The sequence below is a fragment of the Muntiacus reevesi genome, chromosome 2 (genome assembly GCF_963930625.1).
Source record: "Muntiacus reevesi chromosome 2, mMunRee1.1, whole genome shotgun sequence".
Classification (NCBI taxonomy): Eukaryota; Metazoa; Chordata; class Mammalia; order Artiodactyla; family Cervidae; genus Muntiacus; species Muntiacus reevesi.
In genome coordinates, this window is record NC_089250.1 from 182,839,638 (window position 1) to 182,859,024 (window position 19,387).

General features: G+C 65.7%; 2 protein-coding genes across 5 annotated transcripts in view; one reads left to right on the forward strand and one right to left on the reverse strand.

Moving 5' to 3' along the window:
• Positions 1-19,387, reverse strand: part of CORO7 (coronin 7) — a 51,698-nt gene that overhangs the window by 11,043 nt on the left and 21,268 nt on the right. For all 3 annotated transcript variants that reach the window (XM_065924243.1, XM_065924245.1, XM_065924244.1), the window contains 2 exons: positions 15,773-15,859; positions 15,240-15,322 (listed from right to left, as the gene is read on the reverse strand). In XM_065924243.1, coding sequence (XP_065780315.1) covers positions 15,240-15,322; positions 15,773-15,859 — 170 coding nt within the window. The remainder of the gene's footprint in view (positions 1-15,239; positions 15,323-15,772; positions 15,860-19,387) is intronic.
• On the forward strand, positions 702-11,298 carry VASN (vasorin). Of its 2 annotated transcripts, none has more exons than XM_065924247.1 (2): positions 702-844; positions 8,623-11,298. In XM_065924247.1, the coding sequence occupies exon 2, from the start codon at positions 8,632-8,634 to the stop codon at positions 10,651-10,653; it is 2,022 nt and encodes a 673-aa protein (XP_065780319.1). In that variant the 5' UTR covers positions 702-844; positions 8,623-8,631; the 3' UTR covers positions 10,654-11,298. The 2 variants fall into 2 exon arrangements, with proteins under 2 accessions (XP_065780319.1, XP_065780318.1); XM_065924246.1 differs by having other exon boundaries at positions 702-838.

Sequence of the window (19,387 nt, forward strand, 5' to 3'; positions counted from 1 at the left end):
CCCCCAGCACATCTGGCCTTGATGCTGCTGGTAACGGTGGCTGGTCTGTCATGTCCTCTTCCTGTGTCTCAGCCTCTCCAGCTAAGACACGAGGAAAGCAGTCCAGAGCAAAGGTCGGACAAGAGGACCCCAGGACTCACATTTGGCATATCGACAAGAGGCTGTGCTTATGAGGCTTGCAGAAGGGCTGTGTGTGTGTGGACTCAGGAGTTCTTGAAATTGAGATTAGCAACCAACAACAACACACTTGAAGAGATTTCACCTAAAAATGCAGATTTCCAGTTTCCCCTGAAAAATCGCAAGTTCTGGCAGGCTGGGACAGGTCATCCGGGCTGCTCTCCCTAGGTCTCCAGAGGCGCCGGGAGGGGTGGGGGGCATTCCTTGAGTTTAAATCACCTGCTTCGTGTGTTCTACCCCATCACTCGATATTGGCTCGCTTTTTTCTTTTCACAAAACACAGGGCTCTGCAAACTGGACCGGGTTGGACCGCAGGACTCCTATGACTCTCTCCCGGTCGCCTGGTCGGGAGGGCGGCCGGCTGAGGACCAGCCTGCCGGGGCTGAAAACCCTTTCGGCCGCGAGAGGAGGCGGGTCTCCGCCGGCCCCGCCCCGGCCAATGGGGGGCGACTCCGCCCCCGCCCGCGGCGGCCCCGCCCCCAGCTCTTAAGGCGGGACCCGCCTCCGGCCAGGCGACTCCGCAGCCCGCGCCCGGGGCAGGGAGAGACGGACGCCGACTGCCTCGGGACCTCGCGATTCCGGACCCCGGTAGCCGGGCTGGGAAGCACTGAGGCAGCGGCGCGTCCCGCCCGGCTCCCGCCGCCGCCGCCGCCGCCGCCCGGTGAGTGTCTGCCGGGTTTGGGGGCTGCGGGGTGGGAACGCAGGGCGCCCCGGGCAGGCTGTGCACACGCGCCGATCACGCGCGCGGATCTCCCGCCCCCCCACCCCCACCCCCGTCCGCCGCGCGCACACACACTCAGGGCGGGCACGCGGGCCCCCGATCCTTGCAAGATCACCTGGGCCAACTCGCCGTGCGCCCCCAGCCCGTCCCCCTATCTGGTAGTCCTCGGGCGCCGACAGCTCCACAGTTGGGGGTGAGGGCGCGCGCGCGTGCGTGTACCCGGCTCACCGGCCTGCGGGGCTGCGAGCAGACAAAATAAACACCCCCTCCCTCGCTTCCTCCTCCCACGGCTGGGCCCTCCGGCATGACCAGTTTTACGAATCAGACCCCTTTGAGGGGATGGCTAAGACACAGTCTTAGGTTACTTCTACCTCCTGGAGTGAAGGTCTGGTTCTGGTCACAGATAACCCCCAGCCCCTATCCCCGCCCCCCTGTGCAGATCCACAGCCTGGGCTGGCCCTGAGGGCCCCTGTCACTCAGGGCAGAGCAAGGGGGCCACAGTCATGGACCCCCAGACCTTGCCTGGCCAGCTGGGGTCATACTCCAGGTATTAGGGTGCCCCATCACTGCCTCTTCCAGGGAAGGGGCTTTGCTCAGGCCGAGAACCCAGTGGCCTGGAGCCAGCCCAATCTATTGTGTCCCTGGGCTGGCAGCTCTGGAGCCTGAAGTCTGCGAGGTCCCCTGTGGTCACTGGCAGGCCAGCCGATTGGTGCCAAGCGTCCTGCCTCACCCCCATTCGTTAACGATTACCACACCAGGGTCGCTGACTACCCCTCCCGTTGGGGCTGAGGGGTGGAGTGTGAAAGGTGGGAAGGAGGAAGTGGCCCTCCTTTGTGGTCACTTTGCTCACTTTCTGCACCAAGGGCAGGTGAGGCTCTGGACGGAGTGTGGCACCAAGACCCAGAGCCCACCCCCCTCCAAGCCAAGAGCCTCCAGGGCCGGGGAGGTGGGGGGGGGCGGTACTCAACTAAATCTCGAGGTCCCATCCCACTAGGCTAGACTTTGGGCACTGGGGGCACAGAGGGGTGGCTGGGCAGGTGACCTCCGAGTGGGGTCAGCAGGTTCAGCGGGCCATGATGTCCAGTATGGGCCCAGCTGTTGCTAAGGCCCAAGAGGAGTGAGGCAGGCAGGCGCAGGGGGATGGGAGAGCAGTCCCCTGAGTTTGCGGTCTTCTCCCAAGGGAATCAGCCCCCAGAGCTTCTGTAAACAGAGTGTCAGAGGCAGGAAGAGGGCTCTGGTAATGAGCAGCCCAGCTGGATTCCCTCCAGACCATTATCTGCCCCCCCACCCCCCGACCCAGGAAGGGAGGATGAGCACACGCGTGCCAGGCTGGGGGCCTGGGCGCTGACTGTCCCTACCTCCCCTGGCCTCCTGTAGCTGTAGACTGGGACCTGAGGGTCCAGAGGATCAGTTTTGGGTGGGTGGCCCAGGGCACTTGCTGGTATAGCACCACGTTCTCCAGACCCTGGACATCGAGGAGGAGGGCTTTAACACGAGAAAGTCCCTCAGACAGTGCCCACACCTGTGCTTGCCCCAGGCAGATGCCCTGGGCAGGAGAGGGGTCCTGACCACCTCTACTGGTGGGGGAGCTAGGACAAGTCCCAGGTAAAGAGAGCTGAGTCCTTGTGGGAACTTTTAAGTGGACGCCACCCCTGGGCCAGACAGCTCCTGGGATCAGGGGAGCAGGGTCTCAGCTGGGCCCTGGAGGGAGCTCCCACCTCAGCAGGCCAGCCGGCCAGTTCTCCTAAGTGATCAGAGAGAAGGCTGGGTGAGCCCTCTGCCCACAGAAGCAACCCTGACACTGGCAGGCCTTGAGCTCATGGGAGGGACAGCAGTGCCACTTCACAGGGTTAATAATCCCTCCCGGAGCCCCCCTCCGAGTCCCCTCCCTGGGCCAGGGAGCCCAAGGCTCTGCACTGCCAAGAAAACCAGCTCCCCTCACTGCTGTGGAATTTGAGAGTTCTTGGAGAAGGGGGAGGTCGTGTGTGTGTCTCTCAAAGCACAGCCCAGTGGGCGTGTGTCTGGCGTGGGCGTGTGTCTGCACGCGCGCGTGACCGGAGCACGGCTGTGTTTGGGGGCAGGCAGGGGTGCCCTGAGGGGGGGCGGGGGCTCAGCCTCCTTCCTTTTATCGGTTTCCACATTCCAGAGGCAGCCGGACTGCTTTCTCTCAGCTGGCTGGGCCGCCTGGCCGGCCAGGCCCATGGGCCTCCCCCGCGTTTCCTCATTCCAGCCTCCCCGGGTATGAGGAGGCTGGAGTGGGCCCCCCCACACACACCAGGCCACCTTAGGACTGGAAGTGGGGGCAGGCGAGGGGCCAGCCCCCACCAGTCTCCTCCCGGGGAACGCAATAAGGCTCTGACATTCCTTGGAGGCTGCCTGAGAGATTTAATTAAGGAAGAAGGAGGGAGCTGGCCTGCGTTAAGAAGAGGCTGGGGTGGCCCTGGGGCCCACATGGGCAGCAGTGAGAGGTGAGAGGCAGGGTCGTGCCCCCCCCCCCCGACCGACGCCACTTGCCCACCGACCAGCTCACAGACCCTGCAAAGGGCCTCCTCTGCTGCAGGGTGACCGAGAGCCCAGGCATGAGGGCATCAGAAGAGCAAGTCCCGCTCCAGGTGGGGGGGCTTCTGCCTCCTTCTCACACCCTGTCTAGGCTGCAGACAGCCTGGTCCCAGCTCGCTTGGGGCTGGCGGCCTCCCTTGGTGACTAAGGTCTTCCCCTGGCAAATTCAGGGTTAATTGCAGGGTTAAGGCCCTACCTGATGGATGTCTTGGCCCTGGGTGGGGACAGGGCGATGAGGAGGCCCCGTCTCTGAGCCTGGCCCCTGTGGCATCACACTGGCGCGTGCCGACTGTGGCATCTGGACCAGCCCATTCTGAGTTGGGCTGCAGGTGTCCTGCGGGGTGGCACCTGCGCTGACCGAGAAGGTGTGTCTCGCTGCCCCAAGGGCTCCCTGCAGCTGGCGACTAGCCTTAGTCACTGGTCTCCCTGCCCTGGGCTGACAGGTCCGGCGGCTGCCAAGTCACCCACGTCTGGGTGCCCCAGACGGCACCCACCGGGATCCAGCAGTTCCTGCCGTGGAGTGGGGCAGGGAGGGGGCCCAGCCCGGCTCTTCCGGTGCTGCCGGCTCAGGAATCAAGGCTTCTGGGGTCAGGGAGACAGGCTGCCGCACAGACTGCCTGTCTCGGCGACCCTCTGCCTGAGGATCTGTGAGGCCGGGCTAGGCAAGGAGACCCACCCACCCAAGGAGCTTCTCTGAAACACAACTCTGCCTGGTTCTCACCCCAGAAAGTCTTACTAAATTGCCTGGGGGAGGGCGGGGTCCGAGCACTAGAACTTTTCTGAAGCTTCCGGGTGATTTTCAATGTGCAGCTGGAGTTGAGATGCCCTATAGGTGGGAGATGGAAGGGAAAGGAAGGGAAGGGACCCGGATAAATCATGGCATGGCGTGTCAGGCCCCATCCACAGCAAGAACAGAACCAGCTGGAGGTGGTGACACCAAGAGTGGTGGGGGCCCCCCAGCTTAATCACAGGGCAGGATGAGGACCCCCCGCCCTCACCCCGAGGGCTATCTCTGGGGAACCTGAGGCTCAGTCCCCTCGGTCCCTTCCACCAGGGCCCAGGATCGAGACCCCCGCCTGCTGGGCCAGGGGCTGCTGCCCGCTAGGGATGGGGAGGCGGGTGGACCCGACCTGGACCCGGAGCCTCCTCAGACACGTCAGCGAAACCGGAGCCAGCCGTCCTGGCTGCCGACATGGTCCCGCCTGCCCAGGGGGTTGGCAGACTCCTGGGCTGGGCTACTGCCAGGCCCGGCCGCCCGGCACTTGGAGCCGCGGGGTCAGAGCCGCAGCCCGGACCCCGGGTACCCACTCCGCAGCGTCGGGTACAGGAAGGGGCGTGTGCCTGCTGCTGTCTGCCTGTACCCACCCCTGCCCACTGAAGAGGCACGGGAGACGCTCCAGCCTCAGCTCTGGAGCCCGTGTCCCGCCCACTCACTGGTCCCTGCCTGACCCAGGGCCTGCGTGTGAGTAGGTGCCCACAGGTGTGTCCCATGCTAAGGGGTGGGTGGGGACACTCTGGGTTCCTGAGAGCTGAGATGACCACGTTCTTACTCACAGAGTCCCTCCTCCTGCTCCCCACCCCCCATCACATGCTGAAGTGCCGGCCAAAGGACAGCTCACTTCCCCCCACCCCCTTCTAGAACGAAAGACGCCCCCCACGTCCCCAGCACCGCCCCAGCCTGCTTTTCCCAGCTTCTCACGCTTTTCCATGCCCGAGCACGGTGGGCAGCCAGTGTGTGGAGGCCCCACCCTGGGTCCAGGGGGCCTCCTGTCTGTGCCGAAATGTATGTACCATGGCTCCCCCACCCCATGCGTGCAGAGGTTTCATGGGTGACACCCTCAGTAGGTAATGTTTACCGACCCACTTATTTAGAGACCACTTAGAACGTTCTCCAAATACAAACTAAAGAGCCCTGAGACTCAGGGGCTGTACCCACCCCACACCCCCTGCTTCAGCCCTGCGAAGGGTTGGGGCCAGGCGGCCAGTACAGGCAGCTGGACCCCAAAGCCCCACCCCAGCTCGGTCCCCTGATGGGTCCCGTGGTGGGGCCAGGCCCAGGACACTCTGCCCCCCACCCCAGGGCTGTCGCCAGCACCCCCACACACCCTCTGCAGACGGAGAGGTCCCGCCGCCCTGCTGGAGTCAGCAGATCAGATATCAAAGCACAGGGCCCTGGTCCTTCGGAGCTGCTGAAATTGCAAGGGCCAGGGCAGCCATGACCCCGGGGAGACGCTCCCGCCCCCAACGCACACACACACACCAGCACGCGCCCAGGTGGGTGGAATCACTCCCAGAACTTGTTAAAGGAACTTCCCCATTTCAAACAAACAGGAGGACATGGAACCACAACCCTGGGTGCTCAGAGCCAAGTCCAGGTGAAGCAGGGCTGGGGAGACACAGCCCACAGGTGAGGAGGGGGCTCAGAACCTGTGTAGGGTGGAACTGGCCTTTGGCTGCCCCACCACCATCCCTCCATGGTCAGCCTTTACCCTCTGGGGCCCTCTCATCGGTTCCTGGTGGCAGAGCCCCCAGAGCGGATGGCCCCGAGCTGTCACCTTCCCACGCCTCAGTGCCACCCCCTCTCTGGATGGGGGAAGTGGGGTTCAGGTGAAAACACTCAGCCCTACACCCCAGGGCTGGGAGGCAGGGTGGCTGCTGCCTGTGGGGTCTCCCCGGCAGAGAATGCCACTCCCTATCCTCCGCCAGCTCGGCCAGACAGACCCCCAGCATCCCTGCCTCCCCCCGCCCATGAGGACTTCACTGATTAAAGGGCCAGCAGACTATAGAGGGAAGCTCAGAGTCCATGCCAGGTCCCTCCTCAATGCAGAATGGGAAACACCCCCAGTATGCATCCCAGGCCCCCACAGACCACGCCTGGCCCCTCGGTGCCAAGCACCCCAGCCCTGGGAGGTGTCCTTTCTGAAACGCCCGGCTAGACAGATGGGGAAACTGGGGTGCCGAGAGGAACCTGCTGTCTGTGACCTCACACCTCGAGCACCCCTGGCCCAGGGCTGCCAGACTAGAGTGTGGGCTTTTAGCCGTGACCTTGTGTAAGGCCCAGGGGGAGCTGAAGCTGTAGGGCTGGCCGGGCTGGCCGTGGGTAGGGCCCCCTCCTGTCCCCGAGCCTGCCTGCTCCCGTCCTGACCCTGCCTGCCCCTGCCAGGAGGGCGACTTCAAGGGGAGGCGGCTCACCCGCCACGCGGGTGAGGGGGCGGGGGTCGCTCCCAGCACATCTGGTGGTCAGGCCATACCCGCCCCTCTGAGTCAGTATGGGTGGAGCAGGCCCAGGCGGGGGAGGAGGCTGGGTGCGGCCCAGAGCCCCCCGGGGACAGCGCCAGCGGGGCCAGGGCGCGCCGGGCCTCTGGGTTCTGGCCGAGCTTCCTTGCAGTTCACTCAGCAGAGATGTTCTCTGGGATGCAGGGAAGCAAAAGCCGACGGGGCCACCCCTCGGGGAGAGGACTGCAGGACCTAGGGAGCGAAGGCCGGGGCCAGGCCTCTGGAGGGCGGTAATCAGTGTTAACGACCGAGGGGCAGAGGGGGGCCTGCAGGTGGGCAGCTCTAGGCAGGCCCAACCTGGTGACAGGCTTTTACCCAGTGCTGGCCTGACACCACCGTGGCCTCCGGGGGACCTCCTGCCCCTCCTGGACTCAGGTCCAGGAGCCCACGACCCCGGGGAGGGCAGCCTGATGCACGGCAGTAGGCAGCACGCTGGCTGGGGGGCCCTGTTACCTGCGTGGCTGGAAAGCTGGCCGGTGTGGGGGAGGGGAGACTGAACCACAGCACAAAAGGCCCTTGTGTGAGCTGGAGGCACCTGGAGGGGACGTGTGCCGGCCTCTCAGGGGGTCTAGAGGCCCACGGGGTTGGGGAACTGCTGCTGGGGTGGCCCCCGGCTCCCCACAGAAGCCTAAGTGAAGGGGGCCTGTGCTGTGGCCCCATCCTGTCTCAGGCAGTTCCGTCTACGAGTGGGAGCCGAGCCGCTGGGGGAGCTACCCCCGCTCGGGCAGGACTGGGCCCCACGTCAGGAGGGCAGGCCCAGCCGCACCTGGACATGGTTAAGGAGCTGGGTGGGCTCCGGCTCAGATTTCCCAGCGGCGTGAAGGCACCAAGTGCCTGCGCCTCCAGGAGCCCCTCTCCTGTCGTCTGGGAGCATGGAGAACAGCTCCCACCTGGAGGAGCTGCTGGGCGACCAAATGCGGTGACCGCGGACGCTCGCAGCCTCTGGCGCGTGGGGACAGCGTTCCATGCTTGGCCCAGAGCTGATCCCGAGAAATGGCGGAGGATCCGCTCTGGAGCATCTCCAGGCTTGGTGCTCTCTCTTGGGCCGTCATGCATACCATGTCCCCCAGCCTGCACCCTGGGCCACTCCAAGGAGGCCAGGGCCCCCACCTTTAGTTCTATCATCACGACTCATAGATGGGGGTGCCTGGAGGCCGAGGTTCCCTGCCTCCCCCTCCCCAGGAACTCTCCTGCTGGCCGCGTCCTGGGCAGGTCTGACTTCGCAAGTGGAAAAACACCGATCCCATAGTTTCCACATGAGGTCTTCCTGCTGTGGTCTCTCCTCACTTGCAGGACGTGGAGCGTGGCGGCGGCGGCCGGGGGCAGCCAGCTTCTCTACTTACGCGCTCGGCCGCCTGCCCGCCCCGTCTCTCCCAGATGCTGCGGGAGGGGCTGCCGCTCCAACACCTCCGTTCTCCCTCCTTTCCCGTCTGCCTCCGCAGAGATATTTTTGGGGGGGTTTCAGAGGAGGGCACAGAGCCTGATGCTTTTTGACCAATACATGTTCTCTCTGAGCTACAGAGAGGCTGGAGGACTGGAGCTAAGGAGAAGCGGGGTGGGGGCGCTATTCGTGGTCACTGAGAATTTGGGGGCCGGGCCCCCTCTGTGTGCGTCAGTCAGCCCACCGAACCCTGGTGTCAGCGCAGGAAATGGCAACTGATACCATGATGAGGCCACGTGACCTCTCAGAGTCACATAGCGAGGGAGTGACGGGGCAGCGCCAGGAGCCTGGCCCCGGCTCAGGGGACCTGACTCATAACTCCTGTGTGCTGTCGGGTCTGGGGGTGGGGAGCGAAGGGGGGCTGGGAATTCCCCTCCTGACCCTTCCTGGAGTGGCTGTCCCCTGGGGCCCCTGACTCACGGTCTCCCACTTCCCTCTCTGCTCCCAGGGACCAGAGATGTGCTCCAGGGCCCCCCTGTGCCTGCTGCTGCCGTTGCTGCTGCTGCTGCCAGCCCTGGGGCCCGGGGTGCAAGGCTGCCCGTCTGGCTGCCAGTGCAACCAGCCACGGACTGTCTTCTGCACTGCCCGCCAGGGGACCACCGTGCCTCTGGATGTGCCACCCGACACTGTGGGCCTGTACGTCTTTGAGAATGGCATCACCACGCTCGACACGGGCAGCTTTGCCGGCCTGCTGGGGCTGCAGCTCCTAGACCTGTCGCAAAACCAGATCGCCAGCCTACCCGGGGGGGTCTTCCAGCCACTGGCCAACCTCAGCAACCTGGACCTGACTGCCAACAGGCTCCGGGAGATCACCAACGAGACCTTCCGAGGCCTGCGCCGCCTCGAGCGCCTCTACCTGGGCAAGAACCGCATCCGCCACATCCAGCCCGGTGCCTTTGACGCGCTCAACCGCCTCCTGGAGCTCAAGCTGCAGGACAACGAGCTGCGGGTGCTGCCCCCGCTGCGCCTGCCCCGCTTGCTGCTGCTGGACCTCAGCCACAACAGCCTCCCAGCCCTGGAGCCCGGCATCCTGGACACCGCCAACGTGGAGGCACTGCGGCTGGCCGGCCTGGGGCTGCGGCACCTGGACGAGGGGCTCTTCAGCCGCCTGCGCAACCTCCACGACCTGGACGTGGCTGACAACCAGCTTGAGCGCGTGCCCCCCGCCGTCCGGGGCCTGCGAGGCCTGACGCGCCTGCGGCTGGCTGGCAACACCCGCATTGCCCAGCTGCGGCCAGAGGACCTGGTCGGCCTGGCGGCCCTGCAGGAGCTGGACCTGAGCAACCTGAGCCTGCAGGCCCTGCCGCACGAGCTCTCTGCCCTCTTCCCCCGCCTGAGGCTCCTGGCGGCCGCCCGCAACCCCTTCAACTGCGTGTGCTCCCTCAGCTGGTTCGGCCCCTGGGTCCGGGAGAGCCGCCTGACCCTGGCCAGCCCCGAGGAGACGCGCTGCCACTTCCCACCCAAGAACGCTGGCCGGCTGCTCCTGGACCTTGACTACGCCGACTTCGGCTGCCCGGCCACCACCACCACAGCCACGGCGCCCACCACGAGGGCCCCCGTGCGGGAGCCCACGCTCCCGCCTTCCAGCCCAGCTCCCACCCGGCTCCCCGCCACGGAGCTGGCCACCGAGGCCCCGAGCCGGCCGTCCCCTGCACCCCCCACCGTGGGGCCTGTGCCCCCGCCCCGGGACTGCCCAGCGTCCATCTGCCTCAATGGGGGCACCTGCCACCTGGGGGCGCGGGGCCACCTGGAGTGTCTGTGTCATCAGGGCTTCACGGGGCTGTACTGCGAGGGCCGCATGAGGCCGGGGCCCAGGCCCAGCCCCGCCCCGGCCACGCCACGGCCCCTGCCCCTGGGCATCGAGCCTGCCAGTCCCACGTCCCTGCGGGTGGGGCTCCAGCGCTTCCAGCAGGGCAGTGCCGTGCAGCTGAGGAGCCTCCGCCTCACCTATCGCAACCTCTCGGGCCCTGACAAGCGGCCGGTGACGCTGCGGCTGCCCGCCTCGCTCGCCGAGTACACTGTCACCCAGCTGAGGCCCAATGCCACCTACTCCATCTGCGTCCAGGCCCTGGGGGCTGGGAGGGTGCCTGAGGGCGAGGAGGCCTGCGGGGAGGCCCACACGCCCCCGGCCGCCCGCTCCAACCACGCCCCAGTCACCCAGGCCCGCGAGGGCAACCTGCCGCTCCTGATCGCGCCTGCCCTGGCCGCCGTGATCCTGGCCGTGCTGGCCGCCATCGGGGCAGCCTTCTGTGTGCGGCGGGGGCGGGCCGCCGCGGCCGTGGCACAGGGCAAAGGGCAAGTGGGACCCGGGACCGGGCCCCTGGAGCTGGAGGGGGTGAAGGCCCCCCTGGAGCCAGATCCCAAGGCGTTGGAGGGTGGTGGGGAGGCCCCGCCTGGCGGACTGGAGTGCGAGGTGCCGCTCATGGGCTACTCGGGGCCGGGCCCACAGGGGCCCCTCCCAGCCAAGCCCTACATCTAAGCCTGGGAGGGATGGACCGCCAGGGCCGGGCCCTCGGGCCCGCTGGGACCGGCCAGGAGGTTCAGTTCCTGCTGCCACGTAAGGAGCTTCTCAGATCCGGACGAGGAGGACACGTCGGACCCGGGCTGGGTGACCGCGGCACATCCCTGCCCATCTCTAGACCTTGGGTTCCTCACCTGTGAGACGCTGGGACCCAGGGATGAGCTCCGAGGGCCCCCCTGCCCAAGTGTCTGGAGGATGGTGTCACCCCATCCTCTGCAGTGTGCAGCCCCTGGGGTGGGGCCGGCCCTGCTGTGTGCTGGTAACACGGGCCTGGGGCTGCCAAGCCCCCCACCCCAAGGAGACTCTGGGGGAACAATGAAAGAAGCCCCCGGAAAAGAGCAGAGAGAGAGTAGGACTGGGGATGGGGGGCGGGTGATCCTGCCTCGGCCCCGGGGAGCGAAGGAGCAAAAGAAACTGGAAAGAAAGATGCTTTAGGAACAAGTTTTGCTTTTGTTTTTTTTTAAATGTATTTATAAAAGATCCTTTCCCATTTGTTCTGGGAAAATGTTTTTCAAACTCAGAGACAAGGACTTTGGTTTTTTTTTTTTTAAGACAAATGATGATATGAAGGCCTTTTCTAAGAAAAATAAAAGGTGAAAAGCAGCATGTGTGTTTCTCAGCACAGTCCCAGGGTACCTGCGTGGAGGGGGGTTGAGGGCTCGCAGGGTCAGCCTAAAGCGGGGAGCTGGGAGCCGGGACCCTGCTTCCCAGCAGGTGCGGGGCCCCAGTCGGCATGCCCTGGACTGTCCAGCTCACCTGAGCTGCCCGGTCTAGCCTCCCGGGGAGACGGGGGACCAGGTGGGAGCAGGGATGGGAGAGGGGCCACTTCAGCCTCGGGGCAGGAGAACGCTGAGGGCAGCCTTCCCCTCCCCAGGCCCAGTCATCTGCCAGCAGGATCTGCCAGGCTCCTGGGAGAGGCTGGGGAGAGGCTCGCGGCAGACACAGACCCCCAGGGGTCCGTCCTCGCGGACGGGTCTGACCATCGCCTGCTCTCATCTGTGGAGGGGTGCCTTGAGCCATGTCACCCCAGGCCCTCAATGGCCCTGGACCAGGTGGCAGGCGGGACCAGCCCTGCCTGTGGTCCCGTGGCCCCTCCACGTGGGCTCAGACGGGGAGACCTCGGCCCATCTTTCTGCTCCAGCCACAGAGACGGGCCGTGGTGGAAGGAGCGAGGTCTTGAGTGGCAGGAACTGCAGGCAAGCAGGCAGGGGCTGAACCAGGGCTGTGAGGGGCAGCGCCCTCAGGCAGGAGGTCTGCAGACCCAAGACGCCCCTCTCCTCTCTGCACTGGGGGGGGTACCCAGGCTTCCCAGAAACAACCCTGGACGTCGAGTGTTTTCCTGGAAGCCACCAGCCGAGGCGGGGGAGGACCAGGGAGGCTGTGCACAGCCCTGGCTGGACCAGGTGCTGGGAGCTTGGGGAGAGGAACCGAACAGACAGACACAGACACAGACACAGACACGCCACCACCTTTTCCGGTCACCCTCTGGCAAGAAGGGAGGTGGCCCTGGGGCCACGGAGGTCCTGTGGAAGCCCGCGTGAGCCCCCCCTAGGCCCCTGCCCACCGCCCTGCACAGGTCATGGCCCCCGGCCCCCGGGCTCACCCTGGCAGGAAGGAGGCAGCCCGGCTAGGCCTGCGGAACAGACCCTGCGGCTCTGGGCGTTGATGTCAGTGCCGGCCACGCGAGGCTCTGGATTCAATTATCGACTGCTGAGGGTTCTGGCATGAGCAGGGCAGAGGTGGGAGGGGGGCCGCAGTGGGCAGAGGGGCCAGGGTGGGGCCCTCTCCTGGAGGCGGCGGTGGCGGCCCAGGTGGGTTTCCTGTGGGCCTGGGTCCCGTTAGGGGAACGGCTCTGGCGAGGCCGACCCCCCCCTCCAGCGGGTGGCCCCTTCAAAGGAGCCATTGTAGGCCTGTGGGCTGCTGTTCAGTGCAGTGGCTGCTGAGGGGATGTTTTCGCTGCAAAGCTAAACCTAGCGAATGGGGCGGCAAGGCGGGTGGGTGGCAGGGCCCGCAGGAGGCGGGCAGGGCACTCATGCCAGCCCCCCCAGAAAAGGTCTTTGAGCCTCCCATCAGAGGAGGGGCTGGGCGAGGAAGCGGGGACTGGGTACCAAGTGGGGTACGCAGCCAGGAGGCAGCCGTGACCAGGGTGACCCTGGGTGGGCAAACACCAGCCCCCAACCGGGTCCTTGAGACCCCGGGGCTATACGGGCTCTTCAATTCCTCTAAGGAAAGGCTCCCGGGCTGCCGGTCACAGGAGCTGACACCTGCTCCCTGGCCCTCGAGGGGTGGTCAGCCTCCTGCCTCCAGGAGCTGGGAGGGGCCGCAGAAGCTCCAGGCCTCCAGGGAACACGCTGGGATGTGGGGCGGGTGCCTCTGGCCAGAGCACACTCCCAGCCTCCACCCCTATGCTGGCTCCCAGGGTGACCTCAACAGAGGATCGATTTCTCTGGCTTCAGCTTTTATGCACTGGTAACATCTGGAGAAAAACCTCCATTCGCCTTCACCCGGGGCCGGTAACTGCTGACTGTTTGCCCAGCCCAGGGGCAGGGCACCCGGGACAGGTGGGGTTTCTGCCTCTCCAGGGCCGGAGTGTGAGCTGCTCGGTCAGCCCCGACGGTAACCCCAGCCTCCACCGTGCACAGAAGTGCGGGGTGGCTGTCTGCCTGGGCCCAGCCTTAGGGATAGGACCTGCCACCCCCGGGGAAGGGCACAGGTGGGAGCAGAGACAGAGACCCCTGGGAGGGTTGGGCCCTGGGTCCTCCCTGGGAGAGGGCAGGGAGGGGCATGTGCCTGACCCGCCCCTGGCCTTCTGTAGCTCTCACCATCCTACCCAAGTGAAGGTGGGAAATCTGCAACATAACCTGAGTGGGTGCGGTGGAGGCCTAGGTGGTGCCCGCAGCTGACACCCTGCACAATTCCCGGCTTCAGCCCCGTCAGCAGCCCCCAATGCCCCAGGGGGCCCCAGTGGGGTTCTGGCTTCTGGGGAGCCTGGGGGTAGGGGGTCACCAGCTCTCAGGCTGGCCTGGAGGCTGGCATGCAGCCTTGGCGTCCACCGGCTTTGCAAAGGGCTGGAGAGTCCCAGTTCCTCTGCCAAGGGCGTGGGCCCAGTGGGGCAGTGGCCAGGACTGGGGGATGAAAGGGGCGGGACACTGGCCTGGCCGCCCATCTGGGAGTGATTTGAGAAATTCCAGGCCTCGCTGGCCCTGCGAGGCTATTCTTAACAGCTATAATTACAGGGTCAGCCTTGGCCAGTGGCACCATGGGGTCTGGGCATCGTTAACTCCCCCAGGGGCCACGCTGGGGCTGGGCGGGGGCCGCTTTGCGGGGTGGGGGTGGGTAACCAGCACAGATCAGGGGCGGAGTCTAGAAGGCAGGAAGTGGTGGGGTGAGGAGCCCTTGATGGTCAGCGCTGACTCCCTTGTCCAGGCTGGGCCAGTCCCCTCCCTCTGCTGGGGGGCCTGCAGGGAAGGAGGTGTCTGGCCTGGGGAGGCCTGGGGGATGAGATACCGGTGCAGCATCAGGGCTGGGGGAGGGGCTGCTGGACACGAAGCCAGGAGGCCTGGGAGCCCTGAGTCCTCCCGCGCAGGGAGGGGGTCCTGGTAGTACCCCCTGGGATCCCCACGGCCAAGAGCAGGCAGAGGCCTCATGCCAACTGTGCACTGAAAAGGAAGGTGGGGGACCTCACTCACCCTCGCCCCCCTCATCTGCAAACGGGCCTTCCCAGCTCCCTGTCCTCTCCCTGTGCTGTGAGAGAAGACGTGAGTGGAGGGTCCCTGCCTCCTGACCGTCTCCCGTTCCCTGGGGCTCTCAGCAGGGCCACCCTGGCAGGAGCTCCTCGGGCACTCAGCCTGCCCCCTCACGGCCCTCCCTGCTCCCGGAGCTTGGGTGGAGCATTGCACCCTCTGTGACTCAGTTTCCCCAGCTGTAAAATGGAAGAGGAAGGGGCTGGATGGACATCCAAGGACCAAGGCCCCGACCTGGCTCTGACCTCTGCGGGTCCCTGCCTGGGTAGTGGGTTCAGCAAGCTGCCCTGAGTCAGAGCTCGTGGGCCAGGTTCTGCTTCCTCCTCCCCCAGCCGGCCTCCTCAGGCCCAGGCAGTCCTGGCACCGAGCTGGCTCGGCCAGGACCCCGTGGACACCACCGTAAACCCTCCTGCACGCACTTGCAGGAGGGTGAGTGGATCAAGTGACTGCCCGCACCCCCGACCCGCCCAGGACTACCAGCAACAGCGTGGGGCCTGGGCTGGGGTCTCACTGAGCCTGCGGGTCCAAGGCCTGCCTCCAGCCCCCACGTCACCCCACGTCCACCTCTCGATCGGAGCCTCGGTGTCCCAGTCCTCAGCCCCACCAGAGCACTCACACCAAAATCAAGCGCATCCCCATGTCCCTTGTCCCCCACCTGCCCAGTCACAGTCTCCTCCCCAAAAGCCAAAACACAGCAGCACGAGCCCCGTGCAGAAGCCCGCCCCCAACCAGCGGCGCGCTTTGTACACATCACGGGGCCTTGACAGCCACCAGCCGACCCGACGCTCCGGCCGCTCATACCTGGGAGAGGTGTCCAGGGTGAGGGAGGTAAGGGCACCGGAGAAGAGCCGGGTGTCCCAGAGCTTGACTTCACGCTCTCGCATCTGCAATGAGGGGCAGAGAGGGGCTCAGAAGGGCCCATCCAGGAACCCCGGGGCCAAGGACATGGGCTGGTACAGGGGCACTTGCCCCAGAGCAGAGCTTGGAGGGCAGTCACTGGGGGGAGGGGGGGTGGTGAGGCACACCAGGGAGGGAGGATTTGGATTTTCATGTCCTGCCCCTTTAAGAAACCATAGGTGACAAGGGGGCGGGTCCCTCTGTAGACTCTGGTCCCTGGGGGTGTCCACCACAGTTCCCAGGGTCAGGCTTAGCTATTGCAAATGGAATCTGCCAGTTCTCAGCGGCCGTCCGTCCCCTGGGGCTCTGAGACCCGGCTGCACGCGGGGCAGGGCCGTATATGGACAGGCCTGGAGCCGGCCGCAGCCCCTGCCTCCCAGAGGGGCTCGTCCCGCCCTCGTGGTGTGTATGTCCGGTTCGGCCACGAGGAGCCCTACCTGGTTGAAGCCAGTGGACACGAGGTGCTCGTGGGTGCCCATCCACACCAGCCGGCCGTCCCTGTTGTTCTCATGGGCCAGCGTGCTCTGGGGGAAGAAAAGATGGCATTGAGCCCCAGGGCCCTCCTCGGGGAGTCCGCCCACCTGAGGGCCCCTCAGAGGGCAGGAGCGGCCAGCTGGGGCCAGCTCCGCACCCAGAGGCCCAACCTGGCCACCAAGCTCGGGCTTAGTCTCTGTCCGGCTGCCCTGTGCCCTGCCAAGGCCCCTCCTGCCATGGCCAGGGGGCTCGGTTCGGTGGCACATCCCTGCCCTTGCACGTGCCCCAGAGTGGGCACTCGACTGCTGGTCACCGACCTCTGCCGGTTACCGTCCTCGGGCTCTGGGACCCAATGCCCTCCTGGAACTTCATTTTCCCGGCTCGTGGCCCAGGCTGCCTGCTTCCCAGGACTGTCGCGAGGATCAACTGAGACCACATGTGATAGGAACAGCCCTGCCACAAAGCGGCGTGCAAATCAGGGGATTACGAGAATTACTGCTGCCTCCTGACACTGCCAGGGGGCCGGGGAGAGGGCCTGGTGCCCAGTGTAGGGAACAGTCACTGGAGGGGGCAGAGCGTGGCCCTCCCGTGGTGCTGGGGCTGCCAGTAGGAAGGCTTCCCGGGCCCAGGGAGGAGAGGCGGGTTCACACCGCGGGCGGCCCTGTCCCCGGGGCCCAGGCAGTGTGTGGGGGGGAACCGAGGGGGCCAGAGGAAATGCAAACAGCTCCCTCCCAGTCACCCTGGCCCCTGGAGCCTGAGACGAAAGACCCTGTTACCAAAAATAGCTCACCCCAAACCGTGGCCAGCTTCCTCCAGGCTTCCCACGATCTCCTTGGGAATGAATGAGGGAGGGAGGCGGCTGAGGGGAGCTGGCCCGGCACCCCCTCCCCAGCCCGCGGAGGCCGACCCCAGCGTGGGAGCCCGTCGGAAATGGCTCCGTGTCGTTCGAGGAGCTTTTCTCACTGCTCCCTTCCCACCCGGCAGGAGTCAGCACAGGAAGTCAGGGCTGGAGCCTGAGAACTGGGGCCCGATGTCCCTCGCTTCACGCAAGAGGGGCTGAGGGGTGGGGGCGAGGGTCAGTTCCGAAACCGGCACCCCAGGGTCAGTCGTCAGTGTCACCTGGGCTCTCTCGCCCTCTCACCGGTGTGCAAACATCCCGTGTAAGGAGTGCAGGTGGCTCGCACAGCTTTGCACACCCTTCGTTCACTCAACAGCCCTCACCCTGGCCAGGCACCGCGCTGGGTGCTGGCGGTGGGGCTGGACACGTCTCAGATGGACGGTCACGTCCCGGGTGAGGCAGGACTGCTCACTCATCTGTTCTTTTGTAATGTGAGTATCTGAGCTACACGTGACACTGGGCACTGGGGACACAGTGAAACAGAAAAGGGTCCCCACACTCGGAACGCGCAGGCTGAAGGGCCCACGTGAACCAAATAGAAGTAACGACGTCAGCAGGTTAGGGCGCAAGCTTTGGGTCAGACTAGCTGGGGGAAAGCCCTGCTGCCAACAGGGTGTGCCTCGTTTCCTGACCTGAGCACCGTAATGGACTTGCTACTGCAGAAGTGTCTGGGGGTGAGTCCGGCACACGGCATGTGTGCTTTTCAGAAGCACGGTCATGGAGCACAATGGAGTATAACTGAGGGAAGTGGGTTTAAGGTAACACTTGAGCTAAGATATGAAGGATCGATGGTCACGAGCCAGTATGGGGACCGGCATCTGTGAAGGGTGGGGCCTTGGAGACTCAGGAGGCTGGCACGGCTGGCAAGGGGGTCACGGGGGAGGAGGCTGTGGTGCCTAGGGCCTGCAGAGCCTGTGGGCAGCGGGGGAGCCTCTTCCCTTCAGAGGCACAGGTCTGGACAGAACGCTCCTTGGCCTGTGTCTCCCACCTTCCTATTTCAGGCCTGGAGAAACCACAGGCACAGACAGGGGAAGCCATCTGCCCCCAGCAACCCAGCAGGGCAGTCGCCCGCCCACCATCTCTCCTGTTCTCAGTAGAAGGAGCTGACGGAGGGCCGGCGAGGGGACAGGCCCGACCCGAGGCAACAGTGCCTAGGCCAGGAGCTGCCCGGCAGGCCGGCCACCCTCGCCAGGCAGCTTGGGTGTCCAGCTGTCACCCTGGGGAAGCAGGTGGCGACGGGAAGGGCGCTGTGGACAGGCCAGTCCGGCTCGCCCCGCAGCTCCCCATCCCCGCCTCGGGCCTCAGAAGGCACAGCACCAGGAAGCGGAGGCCAGGTCGGAGCTCGGCCTGAACCCAGGGCGCCTGCTGCGGGTACACTCACTCAGCCTGCCCGGGGACCATGGGAAGCCCCAGCAACTAGCAGAGGCCTCCATCCCAGAGGACCGAAGTGACTTTCATTTTCAAACCTGCCAAGTGCCCTGCTGACCTCAGTGGGACTTGAGAGGAGGAGCCTCCCCTGGGGATCCCCAGGTTCTCCTTCTCCTGGGGCAAAGGGCAGGCGGCAGCGTGGACCCAGCCTTGTCACAGGGAGCCCCTGACGGTGAGCCAAGCCTGCGGGCCAGGCCCTGGGGTTCCCCTCTCACAGATGGCTGGGTGTCCTGCAGGCAGAGGAGTCTCCCCTCCTGCGTCCCTGTCTCCCCCACACCTGGCCCCAAGGAGAAAACAGGAGGGCTGCAGCCAGGCAGCGCCTGCCCAGCTCGAGCCGCCAGGAGCTGGCGCATACCCGGCATTCCAGCTGCTGCGGTGCCGCCAAACCCCCTTCTCTGTCACCACGGCAACGCTTCCTGTGAGGGGCAGGGCGGCTGGAGGAGCAGCCCTGAGCTGGTCTGGGCTGAGGGGACCTCCTCCGGCGGTGAGACCCCCCCATCACCCACCCGCACCCCTCCTCAGTCACGATGCCGGCCCCCAGGCCTGCCTGACGCAGCTCCACCTCTGTCCACACCAGGGGTCCTCTGGCTGCTCTTGCCCAGACCGGCTGGCCCAAGCCTCCCCATCCCTGGGTGCCCCCTTACCGCGGCAGCTACCTTCCCCAGCACGGCCATGGCTTCAGGGCCTCAGCCACCCCCTCTCCCCAGCCCCTGGGGCCCTGGCACAGTGAAGGGGCTCTGGACCCCCAGGGTTCCTGAGTCAGATGGACCGAACCTGCCCGTGAGCTGTTGTGACCCTGGGGACAAAAATGACCAATGGGCTGACTTGACAGGATGCTCAGGAGGGTGGAAGGAGGCTGTGCATGCCAAGGGCCTGGGACACAGTAATCCGTCATAAAGGCAACCAAAAAACAAAGCGGGGGGCGTGAGCAGGAGGGAGCTGTCCAAGCGTCTCCTGCTCCAAGCTCCGGTTGCCAGGGGCCAAGCCCAGAAGAGACAGTGGGGGGAGGAGCCCCCAGTCCCGGCCTGTGGGGATGGCCTGGGAACGGGGTGGACGGGGCAGAGGCCGGAGGGAGGGCAGTGCCCACTCCGGTGGGCGGTGGGTGAGGAGGGTCCCAGGAGGAGGTGCTCCCAGAAGGCTTCTCCCCCAAGCAGGCCCCTCGGCTCACGCCGACCCGGCCGCCACCAGCGGTTTTCCTAATGGAAGCCAGGTGTGGGCCAGATGCCCCGGCGGAAGCGGGGGGCAGGGCCGG